At 37.8% G+C, this 17694-nt stretch overlaps 1 protein-coding gene across 4 annotated transcripts in view; it reads left to right on the plus strand.

Annotated features, from left to right (window-relative positions):
- gramd1ba (GRAM domain containing 1Ba) overlaps positions 1-17694 on the plus strand; it is a 131844-nt gene that overhangs the window by 19387 nt on the left and 94763 nt on the right. For 2 of the 4 annotated variants that reach the window (XM_022681024.2, XM_022681026.2), the window contains exons 2-3: positions 3242-4373; positions 9368-9445. In XM_022681024.2, coding sequence (XP_022536745.2) covers positions 3967-4373; positions 9368-9445 — 485 coding nt within the window. In that variant the 5' untranslated portion in view covers positions 3242-3966. Of the gene's footprint in view, positions 1-3241; positions 4374-9367; positions 9446-16823; positions 17082-17694 lie in introns of those variants that run through there. The other 2 variants (XM_049468405.1, XM_049468402.1) reach the window with 2 other exon arrangements.

Below are 17694 nucleotides of genomic sequence, written 5' to 3' on the forward strand. Positions count from 1 at the left end.
TCTTTACTTTTTTGCATTGTTGTGTGGCTCAAAACAAAATCATAATAAATCAATAATATTTAGGTTAAAATACACATTTTAGTTGTGTCCCTGGGTTTCATTCATTCCTGTTACCATAATTCATTACCCCATCTAAAAAAACTGGAACATTGTACGAGTCACATCTACAACAGGAAGTGACATCAGTTGGTTCTTCTAAAAACCATGGGAAGACCAAAACTAAGTTTCCTCCTTCGTTTTTCTGTATATTTGATCTTATTTTAACTGTGAACGAGAAGGTCAATCCCAACACTCATTCCTGTTGCCTAAATTATTTATTAGATATTATTTGTTTATTTTTGAAAATACACATTTTGGGAAAATCACTTGAATGTGCTCAGTGTCTATTTTCATATCCAGCCTGTAGCTATTTTTTAATGTTATTGCTAATTTTGGGCTAAAAACTTAAAAAAAAAAAATAAAATAAAAATAGAATATTATATAAGACCAATTAGTATTTTGGCAGTCCTGCTGGAAAATGAAATCTGCATCTTCTTAAAAGTTGTCATCAGTGATGGTTATGAGAGACATGATCATCTGCTGGTGTTGATCCACTGTGTTTTATTATCAAGTCTAAAGTCAGTGCAGTTTTGTTTTCCCACAAACTTTTACAGCACTTCATGCTTCCCTCTGCTGACAACTTTTATATAGAGATGCAGATTTCCTTTTTCCAGCAGGACCTGGCACAGTGCCCACACTGCCAATAGTACCAATTGGTCTTATATAAGATTTGAATTTTCAGAGACACTGATTTTTGGGTTTTTATAGTCTGTAGGCCATAATCATCAAAAATGAAAGAAATACACGCTTAAAATAGATCACTCTGTGTGTAAAACATCTATATAATATATATAAAAGAGTTTCACATTTCGAACTGAATTATTGAAATTAAATAACTTTTCAATGATATTCAAGTTTTTCTAGGGAATGCTGCTGTTCTTACCAGTCATATGGATGCTGTGTGGTGTGGATATATTCTGATTACTAGTCAATAATATAATTTATCACATGTAATAGTCCATTTGTCAGTGTTGGACATTTTTGTTAAGATTTAATTAGTTGACGAAAAATGTTATATGTTTGTCATAAGTCTCGTTTTCACATGGGAGTGTGTATGAACTTATAGAGATCTGTCACTTCCGATGTATTTTGACCATGATCATGTGCATGTTTGTGAATATATATTTTATATATATATATAAATATTTTGATATCTGTTTTATATTGTACTATTTCTCCCACATATTGCCCAGGCCAATTAGATGTAAAGTATGTAAAGTACAGATCACTGATTTTTGTACAGTTGACTGGTATGATATGTGTTTGACTAATGAGTCCTCTCTGAGACTCGCCTTTTCACACTTTCACACAGGAAGTTGAGGTCTGGGCTTAGGTTCTTGTGAAGCTGTAGGTGTTTGTTTGGCACATTAATAGTCTGTTTACGCTCTGTCAGCGATTTTTCCACCAGCGTGTGACCATCACCGTTCTGTTGTGCAAACTTTAGTTTGAACCATTTGCCACGTTTGCATCAGCAAAAGTAGGTTACAAAATCGTGAATGTTTGTTCACATCAGGAACAGAAGAAAGTTTTTCAGCGTGAACCGTAATGACAGGTGTGTGTCTGTTCACTGCCACTGTCCAACACCCTCTATTGATGACGTGTTATATGAGGTTTTGACGGGTCCACTAATACCAGTGGAAACATGGGCTGGTTCACTAAAAAGCACCAGAGTTTAATTTCATGACGTATCTTAATATTAAACTCCTTAATTACGGCAACTTTAAGACTCATTTGCCCTTTTTCTGCGCTAGAAATGCGCACTCTATCCGCTTTTAGACTCTTTGGCCGGTTTTTCTGCGCTAGAAATGCGCACTCTATCCGCTTTTAGACTCTTTGGCCCTTTTTTCTGCTTTAGAACTGCACACTCTCTCCGCTTTAGACTTCTTGGCCTGTTTCTGACACCTAGCGTTCAAACTTTGAATCTCACATTATAAAAATCTGCTTAACAGCAGGCCAACTTTCATTATATTTCTGAAATACCTCGCGGGCCGCTTCAGAAAAGGAAACGGGCCGCAAATGGCCCGCGGGCCGTAGTTTGGACACCCCTGCTGTAATATTAAAACATATTAATAATATTTCCAAACAAGGACTGTATTTCATAAATATGACAAAATGTCTGACGTGCCAGATTTCTGCCTCTGTATCTGTGTAACAGACTAAAATTTCTCATTTATTCATGTGCATTTAGGGTGACTCAAGTTAGTTAGTCGAAACAGCCGTACTGAGCTGTCTGATACTCTGTATCTGTACTGGCTAGCTTAAAAAGTGAGTGGGATTTCAGTGTGTGCAGTGTTCAGTTAGTCTGTAAAGGAACTGAATGTTGTGTTTGATCATTTGTCAGTTTTAAAAGTAACCCAGAATTTGATGGTATTTTTGCCCTGGTTATACTGTATACCGCAGTTTAGTTTTGACATGAATTATCGCTAAATGATAGCGATACTCTGATAGCGACACTCAATATACTTATTTTCAGTATATCAAGTGCAGGCTTAAAATACATGATTTTACTATGATATACATAATGCAAAAAAGTGATCTTGCACTGTATTTGAATAAAACCTGCTAACAGTAGTTTTTTTGGCAAACGTACATTTTGGCAGTTATCGCCGGCAGATCATCTGACGATAATCTGCAAAATAAACAAAATCATCACAGTTATTCTTAAGAAACATCTTGTGAATATTTTACCATCTTTTTTTTTTTTTTTTTTTAGCACACAAACTATGCTGTTTTTCTTGGGGTAAGGGGTAAGGGTAGGGGTAAGGGGTAAGGGTAGGGGTAAGGGGTAAGGGTAGGGGTAAGGGGTAAGGGGTAGGGGTAAGGGGTAGGGGTAAGGGGTAGGGGTAGGGTTAAGAGTAAGGGGTAAGGGTAAGGAGTAAGGGGTAGGGGTAAGGGGTAAGGTGTAGGGCCAAGGAGTGACCTTTGAATTTACTCCATGATAACAAATATGCATGAAAATAAGTGATGTAAATGACCCTGGTCTAAACTCCAAAGCAATGGATGGGTAAAATGAAATAGTTTCTCAGCAGCCTTTTGAGTTTAACTTTCTGTGTGTTGACGTGTAGAACAGCATGAGCAAATGTGGTTGTGCATGGAGGCATGTAATACCTAGCCCAGCCTTTGACCTCCCTCTAACCTCTAGGGCCTGGCTGGAGTGTCATTAAGGATTGCAACTCACCTGAAAAGACCCAGCATGCTGCAACCACCTCTCCTAGAAGCCCAGCCCTGTCCTAGAAGCGAAGTAAAAAGAAAGGATCTTTCAATTACCGGATGAAATGAAGATCTGTCAAGATAATTTCTTTCAGCAGGTGCTCTAGACAAGGACTGTGATTGCCAGGATGCTTTGGGACAGCCTGCACTGATGTTCAGAGATATTGGATCAGTCGCCCAGATCTGTAAGACTTTGACTGGAACCATTTCCGAAGCTTTGATTACATGTCAACAGGATTAAGCCTGTTCAAAACCTGTGGGCTAGTCACCCAGATGATGTTGGATCACATTTACACTTGGGAAGAAACCGTGATCATGACCGAGACTTCCTGCACTGCATGTCGAGAATCCTGTAGTGGACCTCAAGATCTTCTTGGGAATCAGAAAACAGACTCATGTTCTGAGAAGTGATACATAAAAAATTCCCCCAGAACAGTCAACCAGATCACATTGAAGTTGATTTACAGGTTATGCCCTATTTCTGGAGCTTCCGTTCTGAGAAAGAGCTCTTCAAACTCATCTTGAAGTTGCCCACCAGTTGACGGACACTCCTGATGTTTCAAACCCCACAACAGCTCTTGAAACATTTTGTTCTAGTCACATTCGACTCTGGTAGTCACTGTGGGATCAAATGCACCCCTAAGAGAAGGAAAAACCATGACTGAGACTCTGCAACTTCCGGCGCTGCAGATCCAGGCCCCCGGGGACTGGGAGGAGGATGGCTCGAGTGGAACCACAAGTGGTGATCTTGCAGGACCACCCAGCACACCACTTAGCTCCTTACCTAGTCCTTCCTCCAGTCCCTCCTTGCGGCGCAAACGCTTCAAGATGCGGCGCATGAAGAACGTGCAAAGCGAGAGGGAGGCGGCTGACGGGGGCTCTCCGGCTCGTTCCGGGTCCAAAGAGTACCTGCAGCTCCCTTCCATTGAGATCACGCCATCCAGTGACGAGGATGCCGCCTGGTCCAACTGCTCCACACCCAGTGCCTCGCCGCGGCGCAAGCGTTTCCTCCTACGCAAGTGGCTCCGAGGCGGCGACAAGAAGGAGCAGAGCAGTGAAAGCAGGTCTGTATGACCGGTCGACAGGCACGGTGCAGATCAGGCCAGGCCACCATCACCCTGTTCATTTCTTGCCACTACCTAACCCTGGCTTTTCAGCCCTCATCATCACTGAAGGTTTAGGCTTAGTTCCATTTTCCAACCTCATCGGCATGCCTAAAAACCTTTGGCTGCAGATGCATAGCTTGCTGATTCTAACACATTTTGGTCCCTTCATGAATAAATTCACCCAAACTTGAACGGGTGCAAATGTTGTCTGATAGTAAAAAGAGTTAGTTGTAGCAGGTTGAGGAACTATTTTTAATAGTCCCTAAGATAATCTGATAAAAGGTCAATAAAGGCTGGGATGGACTTTTTTATTCATTTGCAGACAGTGTGAACCCAAGATATTTCTTGCTTTTATCCGCACCACTTACTTTACATGCATTCCCGCATTCCTAGCCTGCGACATATTCCAAGAAAAATTGGTATAAGGGCAATTTAAGGTTTAAAACTTAACCTTGCAGAAAAAAAGCCTTATGCTAACCATGTCCAGAAGCAGAGTTGACTTCTCTTGGCTTGGATGCATCTAGCATATACCATCACAAACAAAAGATAAAAAGGATTATCCAGACTGTTTTAGCAAAAACTCCAAAAGTTTGTTAGGGTTTGTCATGGTACAGAGGTGTGTTGGTACACGTCTGTGATGCAGAGCTGACATCTTTGAGGAACATGTGCTGCCTTCAAGATTTTTAGGGACCGTTTGCCCATTCTTCCTTGGAAATCTCAATGGGATTTAGGTCAAAACTTTGACTTGAATAGACTTTAATCAAAATTCCACTGTATTCCACTGTAGCTCTTGCTGTTTATTTTATTGAGTCATTGTGCCAATGTCAAGTCTTTAGCAACATTTAACATATTTTTCTCCAGTAGCTCTATCCATTTTCCCATAAACTCTGATCACCTTCCCTGTCCATGCTGAGGAAAAGCATCCCCACAGCATGATGCTGCCACCACCATGTTTTACAGTGGGTATAGTGGTAGATCAAGGTAATGTGCCTTTTGGGTAAATCAAGGCATTCATGTAATACAACATACAATACTAGTGTTTATCACAAATATTCTGCCACAGTACACCATCCAAATTAATAATCATGACAGCACTTACCTTGGCTGTCTGTGATTAACAAATAGTGTACTGTGCAGCTCTGTTTTCTGAAGCCAAGCTTTGAGAATCTGTGTGAAGCCCACGTGAGCCTGGGCCTGTTTGCACTCCAGGGACGTATGTCCCTGTGGTGACATTTATAGCATGCTAAGGTTGTGCACTGTAGCCAGAGGGCTGCGCAGGGAAGCGTCTGGGGCGCCATTAATTATTCATCACCGCCCTGCCTTCTGAGGAGCTACTGTTATAAAAATAATACAACAAACCTTAACCACAGATCCTGAAACCTGAACTGTATATCGCTTTTGTGCCAGCGGTACCGGATGCAGGTCTTTTGCATTGATGGTTGAGGTGGCGATTTCTGGCAATCAATTTGAGATTGATTTCCTTATTTCTTTTTTTATTTCAATTTTTAAATAGTCTACATTTCAATTGAATCAAATATTACTATAGACAGGTATAGAAGATAACGTCAGCACAACACAGACACAGAAGAAAACTGTAAAATATAAATACATGCCCTCAAAAGGATCATCCGACAGGAAAGAAACTTGGTGGGTAGTCACGCAAGACCGTCCTGGAGTGACGAGTCCCACTTTCACCTTGGTAAAGATGACCAACCAATCCGATTGTGGAAAAAAAAACATGCTCACCTCCAAGATCACCTCTAGATTCATTGAAACCAGTAGTTTCTTGTCATGTGTCACATGTCCAGAAGGCCTGGTGTCCTCATGGTGGTGTGGAGTGCAGTTTTGTATGGTGCCAGATCACATTTGGTCCTCAATACAGACACTTTTATAGCTCAACATTAGGTCAGTAAGGTCCTGCAACCAGGTGCCCCATTTTTCAAATATCGCCATAGTGCAAGAGGCTCTGTGGAGAGTTGTGTATAACAGCACCTAGGTAATGAAAGCCAGTTAGCATAACAAGCTAACACAATGGAGTGACAGTAGCTTACCTCTGTGGAGGCAAACGCTTATCTCGCTCTTTGTCTGGAGAGAATGGGTACAGCACTTTATCTGAGGAGCTCCTGCTGCTGTTTCTAACTGTATGACTCTTTTTATTTAGTAAAACAGAAAAACAACAGCAAATATTCACAGAGAAAGAGAACAAAAGAAATACACAATCGAAAACACTGTATACGAGGTACAAAATAGCTTCCAGAGCAGTTACTAGACCTGTTTTTATATATTAATACTGTAGCTTAAGGAATCATTTTAATGCACACTAAATTGAATTTATTTGTTAACTGGAGAAAGAAGAAAATTGTGGCTGATTTTTATACCGTAATGACTCAAGAATAACATTCTAACAGTACAGTAAGTCACAAACCTACAGTATATTAAAGCCTAGTCATGTAAGTCAATCAATCAATCAATAAATCAATAAATACATACTGTAATAAACCATGAAACCATCAGAATCTTAAAAAAAATACATTTCTGATTATACTTCCCAGCTCGCCATGGGATGGATTATCACCATTAGGAACCTCTACAACCCCATGCCTAGGCTTCTGCTACACATGCATTTTATGCCCATATAGGTCTACATTTTTTTTATATCACTGCAATTAGACAGTTCATTCTTGGTGCAACTATTTTTGCAACTTATTTATTTGACAGTTGTTGCGTTTGCTTTTCATATCTCTATACAATACTTTAGAATAGGGCACAGATTATCTAGAGATTATCTTTGTTCCTATTGCACATGTTGTGGGAGGTAGGTGGGAGGTATTTTTGTCACCTGCATCAACTTCCCTTTAACATCACAGTTCCAGCTAATTTGGGGAAATATTAGGTTCTTTTTCCATGATAAGCATGAACAATACAGCTCTGGAAAAAAAAAAAGAAACCACTTATAAAAAACAATATCGATGAGTTTCTTAGATTTTATCAAATTAAAAAGAAGAAGATGGATTATCAAGTCATCAAACCAAGCTGAATTGCTTGAATTTTTGCACCAGAGGTGGCATTATGTTTTTCAAAAGCAGTGTGTAAGACTGGTGGAGGATGCCAGGATGCATGAAAACTGTGCTGAAAACCAGGGTAATTTCTGAACTCTTAAAACTTTATGAATATGAACTTGTTTTCTTTGCATTATTTGATGTCTGAAATCTCTGCTTCTTTTTAGTTTCAGTTTCATTTTTTTCTCATTTTCTGCAAATAAATGCTCTAAATGACTATATTTTTGTTTGGAATTTGGGAGAAATGTTGTCTGTAGTTTATAGAATAAAACAACAATGTTCATGTTACTCAAACATATATATACCATATATTTAACCTATAAATAGCAAAATCAGAGAAACTGAAGTGATCTCTTATTTTTTCCATAGCTGTATGTTGGTTTTCTTCTGTTGTCTGAATGGAGAGTTGAAGGGAAGGCAGAAATATCATGGGCTTTTCCAGCATGTGTTGTCCCACTTTGGCGCTTTAATTTGTTGCAGATATTAAAAAATGTATGATTTCTTCCAGAATGATTTGCAGACTTGAGAACCACCAACTGTCTGGCTCTAAATTTAGACACTTTGATTTTTGTACCTACTGATAACTTCATATTTGCGCAGTTTACTCTTTTTCAGGAGTTTAAGGATCTGCCACTATCAGCTTCACCATTCAATTAGATTTTATTCGACTTAACAATTTGATATTCTCATGAATTTTGACATTTTAATTTGGAAAATAATAGTGACTACTAATGAGACTAGAATGTGATGTTTAAAAAATGCTGTTGCTGTTCACCTAAAGGTTGCTAGAATCTTGAATGGTCTAGTTTAGTAACAGTCACTAAAAAATCCAGTAAACTCAATTTATTACACAAAATTAATTTAATTTAAATGGATCAAGCAGTTCTTTTACCTGTTTTCAAATAACAAAAAAAAAAAAACAATAAAAATGCTTTAAAATGATTTGGAAATATAATGTATCTTTTAAAATAATGTTTTTTTTTTTCCACACAGTCAACAGTCTTTATTGAAGGGGTTGAGCTAAAGTGAATAGTGAGGGACAGGCAAGGTCAACAACAAAAGGGCAGCGTACAGAAACAACATACCAAAGAGTGGTCAGACAATCCATGGTCATGCACAGTAAATCCAAAAATTGAATGAGGCAAAGTCAAAAATACAAAAAGTGGCAGCAACAAGGCCATCAATAAAATAGGCAAGCCATTAAAATAGGACCGGTAAAGAAAAACAAAAAAATGAAACAGAAACTAGAATCAATATCTGGCAAGGACAGGAAGGAAGTGAGGGGTAGTTATACACTGGAAAACAGGTGTGAGGAATTAGTAGCTGGGTGAGTGGGAACAGCGTAGTGTCACATGATGAATGGCGTGTGAGAGTTCCGTTGAGAGTGCATTCTGGGGACTGGAGTTCAGAGTTTTGAGCAGGCAGGCTGGACAGCGTCAGGACTGACAGTTTGCAGGAAGAATGGGACAAAAGAACACCTGAAAAATGAACAGAAAATCAATGTAAGAAACGCTGTATTTGTTTTTTTTCCATACTGTTTGCTTCCATATGAATTTGGGATGTAATTGATCAGGATATATATATAAATGTTGAACATCTGGTTTGGCTGCTCACTTTAATTTGCTGCTGCTTTCCGCTGATTAAATAAATAAATGAACGACATAAGCATGCCGAACCTTAGCATGGAGTCCTGCGATCATCTTAATGCAGCATTCCACAGCTGTTCTGCTGCATGCGCTCAACCCGCCACAGACACAATGTCTTATGTGTCGTGTGTGAAGTGACACTTAATTTTCACAGTTTCCTGTAGGAAGGGGAAGTGTGTTGGGTGTCTTGTAGCTTCTGACTCTTGCATTCTCTGACTATCTGTCTATCCTTCTCTCTGTGTTACAGCAGCCAGCAAAGCAGCTTACAGAGCAGCCATGAGGAGGAGACCACCCGCTACCTGACCCCCAACATCCGGGAGGAGAGGTAGGAGCTGCTTTTTTTTATTTAATTATAGGAAATAGAGATTGAGACTGAATACACACTTATTGAACAGCTGGTCCTATAAATACTCGAATACTCAAATCATTTATCTCTAAAATTTGGTGAAACTTCACACTAGACCTCAAGCAGTTTGGACTGTGTGTCTCTCCGCTCTTCCTCCAGACTCTGCTCCCTTGATTTACAAATGAAATGTAAAATTTACTGAAGATTAGTGATGGTTTAGAGAGACATGTCTGTCATCTGCTGGTGTTGATCCACTGTGTTATACAGTATCAAGTCTAAAGTCAGTGCAGTTGTTGTTTTCCCACAAAATCTTGCAGCACTTCATGCTTCCCTCTGCTGACGACTTTTATGGAGATGTGGATTTCATTTTCCAGCAGGACTTGGCACAATGCCCACACTGACAAAAGTACCAATTGGGCTTATATGATATTAAAATTTGAGATCTGAGAAACAAAAAAAAAATAAATGCTTAAAATAGATCACTCTGTGTGGAATACATCTATATAATATATGAGTTTCACATTTTGAGCTGAATTACTGAAATAAATTGACTTTTCAATGATATTACATTTTTTGAGATACACCTGTACATTATATGTCCATTTGTTTGCAGACACCCCTTCTAATGAATGAACTATTTAAAGCTCCACTAGGTAGGATTGAGATTTTGTGCTCGTGTGCTCCCCCTACAGTTGTAGAGTGTACTAAATGTTTCAGGCGGATTAGTTTCTCTTTCTCGTTTTCTGGCTTTCACAGACATGTTCAGTCTCTTTCCAGCTTCTGCCAGAGTGTTTTAATGTTAGTTTGTAAAGATTGAACCAGTAGTCCTTGTAGAACTGTTAGAACTAAAGGTCGGAAAGCAGGTCGCAGTTCTCGCTAGCGTTGGTCGCGGCCGCCTCGCCGGTCTGGTTTGAGCTCAGAGGAGCTCCGGCACAGACACGAGAGCACCGCTATTCCTCCTATTACACCTCAATGCAGCGCTGCAGTGAGTTTCAAGCTGTAATTTTACTTCTTTAAAAAGATCAAAAATCAAGGAAATCCTACCTAGTGCTGCTTTAAGACACTGTATGTTGTAACTAGTGCTAACGTTCGTAATGTTCGTAATTTTTACATTATGGGCATTTTGTGCAGTTATTCCTACAACAGAGGTGGACCAATGTAGTGTTAGGAGTCTTACCCAAGGACTCCTTATTGGTGTAGTGCAGCTTTCAGTTACCCAGACCGGGCGTTGAACCGCAGGTAGTGGTGTTATCCACTGCGCCACACCAAGCACATATGCATACTAGGGTTGCAGCGGTAACCGGTTTCACGGTATACCGTGGTATTAAAATGCACGGTTATCATACCGTGTGTGTTTGCTTATTACCGGTAAAACGCAAGCCAGCGGAGAAACTTACCCGCGCATGCGCAACTCTGCTCCGCTTCAGCTACTCAGCACACAGCGGTGAGAACGGCAGAAAGTGCATCAGACTTGAGCTTAGATTCTCTGCCCGAACCAGACCTGATCCGAGGCCCGACCCGAGATCGGGTCCGTTCGGGCCGAGATTTCCCACCACATTCCTCGGGCCGGGTCGGGTTGGGCTCTAGAAAATAGTCTGAGATGTAGGCATCTGTTTTTTAATTATATATTTTATTTTTAAATAAAGCTCTGGTGTGATAATCACTATGTTAATGCTAAGTAACCAATTATTATTGTTAATGAAAACGAACCAAATAACGAAAACTGAAACTTAACTAACTTAATTATAAGCGCTGTTTTCACTCCCGCAGTTCTACAGCGGGGGGTGTTGTGCCGATTCTGTCCGCGAAGCGGGAGTCGGATTGAGCAGGGAGTCGGATTCGGCATAACAGCGGCAGCACGGCTGCACCTCGCGGCCCGCGGTGTTAGTTGTAAGCGCTCGCGATAGCCGCAAAATACGACAGAAAACACTGAGAAACTGCAGAATTATGTATTGGACTAAAATGAGCACGAGGAGATAAAAGAGAACCTTTACCTGTAGTGAGTAGCTCACATCAGAACACGCAAATCTCTCTCTCTCTCTCTCTCTCTCGCACGTGAACTTCTCCGCACTGTGTTTAGCTGTTCTTAAAAATAATTTTAATTAAATAATAGTTCTATGCTTCTATGTTAGTGTTAATTTACATAATTCTGATCATATTTCGCTCATTCAAACAGCCTGAAAACAGACTTGTAATCTTGTAATCAACAAGCTTGTAATCAATGTGGCCGTAGTCACAGCTAAAGGAGGAAATACATCAAACCTGTTCTCCCATCTCCGAGAACACCACCCCGCTGTGCAGCGCAAAGTATGTGTTCAGTTTATAATTTTAATCTGAACATAAATAAAACCTCTTTGTAGTCGTGCATAACCCATGCGGTAAGCGCCCGCAAAAGCGCTGAGTTATCCGAAATTCGGGCACGCAGGTACAGGCGTGAAGTGCGTGCTACGATGGATTCACGTGTCCGTGTAAAGGTCCTGGCCGGACTGGATGTGAAAGACGGCGTTCATTTTCAAATTCTGACGTGCCTGTTTTTCATATGTTGAAGGTTTTAAGTAGTGAAAGCCTTAAAATAGAAATCTCTATTGTGAGGATCATGTCAGAAATAAATCCCCTCTTTCTGCAGTATCTGGTTATATACCAACTTTTTTTTATATATACACTCTTAATGCCCTTAAGAGTAGTGGAAAAACATGGTTTCCTTCACCTGATGGTGTAGTTTCTACAATAAATAGTTAATTGAACAAAAAAATTATAATATATGTAACAAACTGTGATACCGTGATAACCGTGATACCACGGTATTTTCCGAGACGGTTATCATACCGTGAAAATCTCATACCGTTGCAACCCTAATGCATACACAAATACAGCTCTGGAAAAAAAAAAAATGAGAAGACCACTTCAGTTTCTGAATCAGTTTCTCTTATTTTGCTATTTATATGTATGTGTTTGAGTAAAATGAACATTGTTGTTTTATTCTATAAACTACGGACAACATTTATTCCAAATTCCAAATAAAAATATTATCATATAGAGCATTTATTTACAAAAAATGAGAAATGGCTCAAATAACAAAAAAGATGCAGAGCTTTCAGACCTTAAATAATGCAAAAAAAAAAATGCAAAGTTCAAATTCATAAAGTTTTAAGAGTTCAGAAATCAATATTTGGTGGAATAACCCTGGTGGTTTTTAATCACAGTTTTCCTGAATCTTGGCATGTTCTCCTCCACCAGGCTTACACACTGCTTTTGGATACCTTTATGCCTGCACTCCTGGTGCAAAAATTCAAGCAGTTCAGTTTGGTGTGATGGCTTGTGATCATCCATCTTCCTCTTGATTATATTCCAGAGGTTTTTAATGTAGTAAAATCAAAGAAACTTATTGTTTTAAAGGGGTCTCATTTGTTTTCTAGTTCTAGCTTGTTTAGTCTCTGTAGAGCAGTGTTGCTAATAGAATAGGACTCTCTGGGGCAGATAAACTTGATCCCTGAGGGAAACCTCATTCCTAATGCCAGGTGTGGGTTAAATGAGTAAAAAGCCCCCAGCATAAAGCTGTGATGCAGAGGAACTGCGTTTTCTGGAATTATACAGAATATTTGCAAAGCTTTTTGTGTTTAAGTCAGAAGAAAATAATATGATTCATAAAAATTAAACAAAGGAAAATGATAATTTGTAAGTAATGGTTCTGCTCCTGATTATTTATGAATTGTAAGGTGTCTATAACCTTAATAAACAAAAATGAAACCATACCAAAATGTTGATACCAACAATCTGGGGTGCAGAAACCTTTGCACAGTTTTATTCATAGAATCCCCTTATTGGTATGTAAATGACCTAAAATATTCTGAGATGGATTGTTATACAGTGTATTGAAAGGTACAGGTGTCCTCTTTGACATCTCACAAAATTTTTTTCTGCTGTTGCTTAAGGTGTCCACGAGAGGGCAGTGCATTATTTGAGTCTGGAGAATATTAGGCTTGTTCTGTCTGCCTGTTCTGGAATGCTGTATAAAAGTGGTATATTTTATATACAGTACATACACACACACAAACACACAGACACGCACACACACACACACACACACACATATATATATATATATATATATATATATATATATATATATATATATATATATATATATATATATATATATATATATATATATGTATATATGTATATATGTATGTGAAGGAAAATCAGCAACTACTGTTCAGCACCTCCAGGAACTCCTTCCTTCAAGACGCTGAGAAAACTATTCCAGGTGAATCTCCCTCATGAAGACACTGAGATTAAAATACCAAAAGATTAATGTGCTCCTTAGAAGTATCTTAGGTATAAAACATATTCTTCAATGTATAGTCTTTAATATTAAATAAAAAAAAAGTTAAAAAAAAAACAAAACAAAATGAAAGAAAACACTTTGAACTTGAAGAGACTGTTTATATATTTAAGATAAAAAGCGATAAATAGTCATCTTGAGGATAAAAAAGGCAAAGTATTTTTACACTTTGCCTCTTACACACTGCTGACATGACCTGATCAGCTTTGGGGGGGGGGGGTCTTTTTCAATTTTATTGACTGGTGTTGACAACTTAATTTCTAAATGATATCCTGAGATAATTACAGTGTTCTGGCTCCTGCAGGGCACTCCTGTGTGCAGAGATACACCGTATTGAACATATTTATGTGAAAACAAACTAAAATAAAACATTTGGCTAAAGGAAGAAAACCAAATACTGCACATTAAAACACTCAAAGACATTCTTTTTTTTATTCAGCTCTCGGGCCACAACCGGCCCTTCCTTCCTTTCTTTCTTTCTTTCTTTCTTTCTTTCTTTCTTTCTTTCTTTCTTTCTTTCTTTCTTTCTTTCTTTCTTTTTTAGATTCTTTCTCTGTTTTTGTTTTCTCAGTTTAGTTTTTTATTATTCTTATATTATATCTTTATTTTTCTTTCCTTCTTTCTTTCTTTCTTTCTTTCTTTCTTTCTATCTTTTATTAATTCTTAGATTCTTTCTTTGTTTTTGTTTTCTCAGTTTATTTTTTATTTATCCTTATATCCTTATTTTTCTTTTTCTTTCTTTCTTTCTTTCTTTCTTTCTTTCTTTCTTTCTTTCTTTCTTTGTTTTTTGATTCTTATAGATTCTTTGTTTTTGTTTTCTTAGTTGTTAAGTTTGTTCTTAGTTCTTTCCTTCTTTGTATTTTTTGTTTGTTTTTTTCACAGAATTAATCATTTTTGTCTTTGTTTCTTAATGTTCTTTCTTTATTTCTTTTTCCTTCTTTCTTTCCTTTTTTCTTTCTTCCTTTGATAAATTCTCAGATTTTTTCTTTGTTTTTGTTCTTTAAGTTTAGTTTTTTCTTAATTTTTGTCTTTCTTTGTTTCTTTGTTTCCTTCTTTCTTTGCTAAATTCTTAGATTTTGTCTTTTTTGTTTTTAAAGTTTAGTTTTTTCTTTCTTTTTTTCTTTAAAAAATACTTCGTTTTTTTCTTTGTTTTTGTTCTTTTAGTTTAGTTTTTTCTTAATTTTTGTCTTTCTTTCTTTCTTTGTTTCCTTCTTTCTTTCTTTGATAAATTCTTAGATTTTTTCTTTGTTTATGTTCTTTTTTTCTTTCTTTCTTTCTTTCTTTGCTAAATTCTTAGATTTTTTATGTTTTTGTTCTTAAAGTTTAGTTCTTTCTTTCTTTCTTTCTTTCTTTCTTTCTTTGCTTGCTTGTGTTGATTGTGGAGTCCATGTTTATGTACAGTTATTGTGGTGGATCGATCATGCTTTGGATCTGCACTGTCACAGGGTTTCTCCACTGAATTCAATAAAAGTCAGAAATAACTGTGTTAAAACTACAGGGAGCTTTTAATCCCACAGATAAAAGCTGTGCTTTAAAGCAGAGTTAAAGCTGAGGATGACGCTGGTTCTCTTTGTCCTTCTCCTGCTGGTGTATTGTGTAGCTCAGGAGCAGGTGCTGTGTAGGTTGACGTCAGCAGGTTTCGCTGTGGAAATGTTCTCCTGCTCTGATTTTCAGCTGTGCTGGGTGCTGTGCAGGAGCTGGTAGCTGGGTGCAGGTGGGCCGGTCACAGTGTGAGCTGGTTGGGTGGCGGGCTGCGTTACTGGTGTGTGTTACAGTGTGTTACGGTCCGAGTGCAGGCCGTGTAAGAAGACTCCTGAGCTGCTCATTAAACTGGGGAAAGTTGTAGAGCAGCGACTGTCACTTGGTCACACAGCATGGGGGGGTTGAGGGGGCGGGGCTGAGCTGAGGAGAGGAGGATGATGGTGATAATAGTCGTGATAATGGTGATGCTCTCTGTATGTAATGGTCATACACTGATCTATACTCATCTCTGTTTTTTCTCACTTAGTTTCTTTTTTGTATATTTCTTGCTTTAATTCTTTAATTCTTTTTTTATTTTATTTTTTTTTAATTCGTCATTATTTATTTTTTATTTAATTATTACTATTTATTTTTTTCCTGCTGCTTTAACCTGTTTTCTTTTTCATTTTATTTCTTACCTGCTTTCTTACTTTCCATTTTCTTATTTTTTCTTTCATCTTTTTCTTTGCATTGTCCTCCCCTAATCAAAGTCTGTTGCTCTTTTTTAATGTTTTTTACTTTCTTTTTTTTTTTACTTTTCCATTATTTATTTCTTTTTCTTAGTTTTCTTTTTTTCGTTTTTTGTCTTTCTATTTCTTTCTTTCATCCTCTTTTGTAGTTTTCTTTTGTTCTTTCTTTTTTATTTTTATAACGGGTTCTTTATCTTTCCTTTGTTCTTTCTTTTTCTTCATAGTTTTTGTCTTTGTTTTATTGTTCTAGATTTGTTTCTTTGTTTCTTTGTTTCTTTCCTCAGTTGTCCTTTTCTTTTTCTTTGTTCTTTATTTCTTCAATTATTTCTCTTAGATGTATTATTTCTATTTATTTTTTTTTCATGATTTTTCCTCGTTTGCTTCTTTATTTTTTTTCTTTTCTTGTTTTTCTTTTTCTTTCTTCCTTTCTTTCTTTCTTTCTTTCTTTCTTTTATTTTTTCTGTTTTTTTTTTTGTTCTTTCTTTGTTATAGCTTTTGTTTCTTTCCTTATTTATACCTTTTTCTTTTCCTTTTTTATGTATTTTTACTTATTTCTCTTAGATGGATTTCTTTATTCATTAGATTTTTTTCCTGGTTTTACCTTCTTTCTTTCTTTCTTTCTCTTTGCTTTTTTTCATTGCTTTTCTTTCTTTTGTCAGTGCAGATTGTGTTTGTGTGTGTGAGAGAGAGAGAGAGTTAGCTGCTGACTCCCTGTGAGTGTGTATCCCTGGTGGGCTCCTTAGCAGAGACAGCGGGCCGAGCGCAGGTGGGAGCGGAGCTGAACACAGAGACACGGCGCAGGAACAGGAAGTAGGTCAGCTCAGTCCAGCAGAGAGAGAGAGAGATAGAGAGAGAGAGAGAGAGAGATGCAGGTGCAGTGATGAGGAGCTCCAGTGTGTGTCGCGTGGCCGGAGTGTGTGGACTGTAGGAGTGTGTGAGAGGTGGGCATCATGGTCCAGAGCCGGGCGCTGGGGGGGCTGTCCTGCACCTCACCGGTCAAACTGGGCTGCCACCCCCGGGTGTCCACTCTCAGGAAGAGGCTCCACTTCCGCAGAGAACAGTGAGTAAACCTGGCTCTCCCTCGGGCTTTCACTGCGGAAAACTCTGCAACTCAGTCTGCAGTCTGGAGGCTGTAGACACACTTAACTAAAGCTCTTCTAAAAACACTGCGAAACACTGACATTTAGTGTTCACATTCACACAGTACACTTTTTGGGGCTCATCTGAACTTTGTATGTCCATTTTTGTAGCTCTTATTTATTTTTAGAATATATTTTAGTGGTCACGATCTTTATAAAACACTGATCTGTCCAGTCAAACACTGTACAGACCAATTGAACATCTGGGAGAGATAAAAAATAACTTTTAGTTTTAGTTAAGTTTAGTTTTAGTTTAGTTTTAGTTAAGTTTTAGTTAAGTTTTTAAGACTTTAAAAATCATTAAAACTTGTTACAGACAGTTAATCATGTAATAATGGACCTTTTACACAGTTTTCAGGTTTTTAAATGCTTCCAATACAACAGCAATGAGTTCTGTAGATGTTCTATAGTCTAATTTTTATTTATTTATTATTATTTTTTAATTTTGGCTATTTTGTTACGCATGCAAAAAAACATTTGGGTCTGAGTGATTAAAAAAATAAAAAAATAAATACAAAAATCTGCAGACTAGAA

The sequence above is a fragment of the Astyanax mexicanus genome, chromosome 20 (genome assembly GCF_023375975.1).
Source record: "Astyanax mexicanus isolate ESR-SI-001 chromosome 20, AstMex3_surface, whole genome shotgun sequence".
NCBI lineage: Eukaryota > Metazoa > Chordata > Actinopteri > Characiformes > Acestrorhamphidae > Astyanax > Astyanax mexicanus.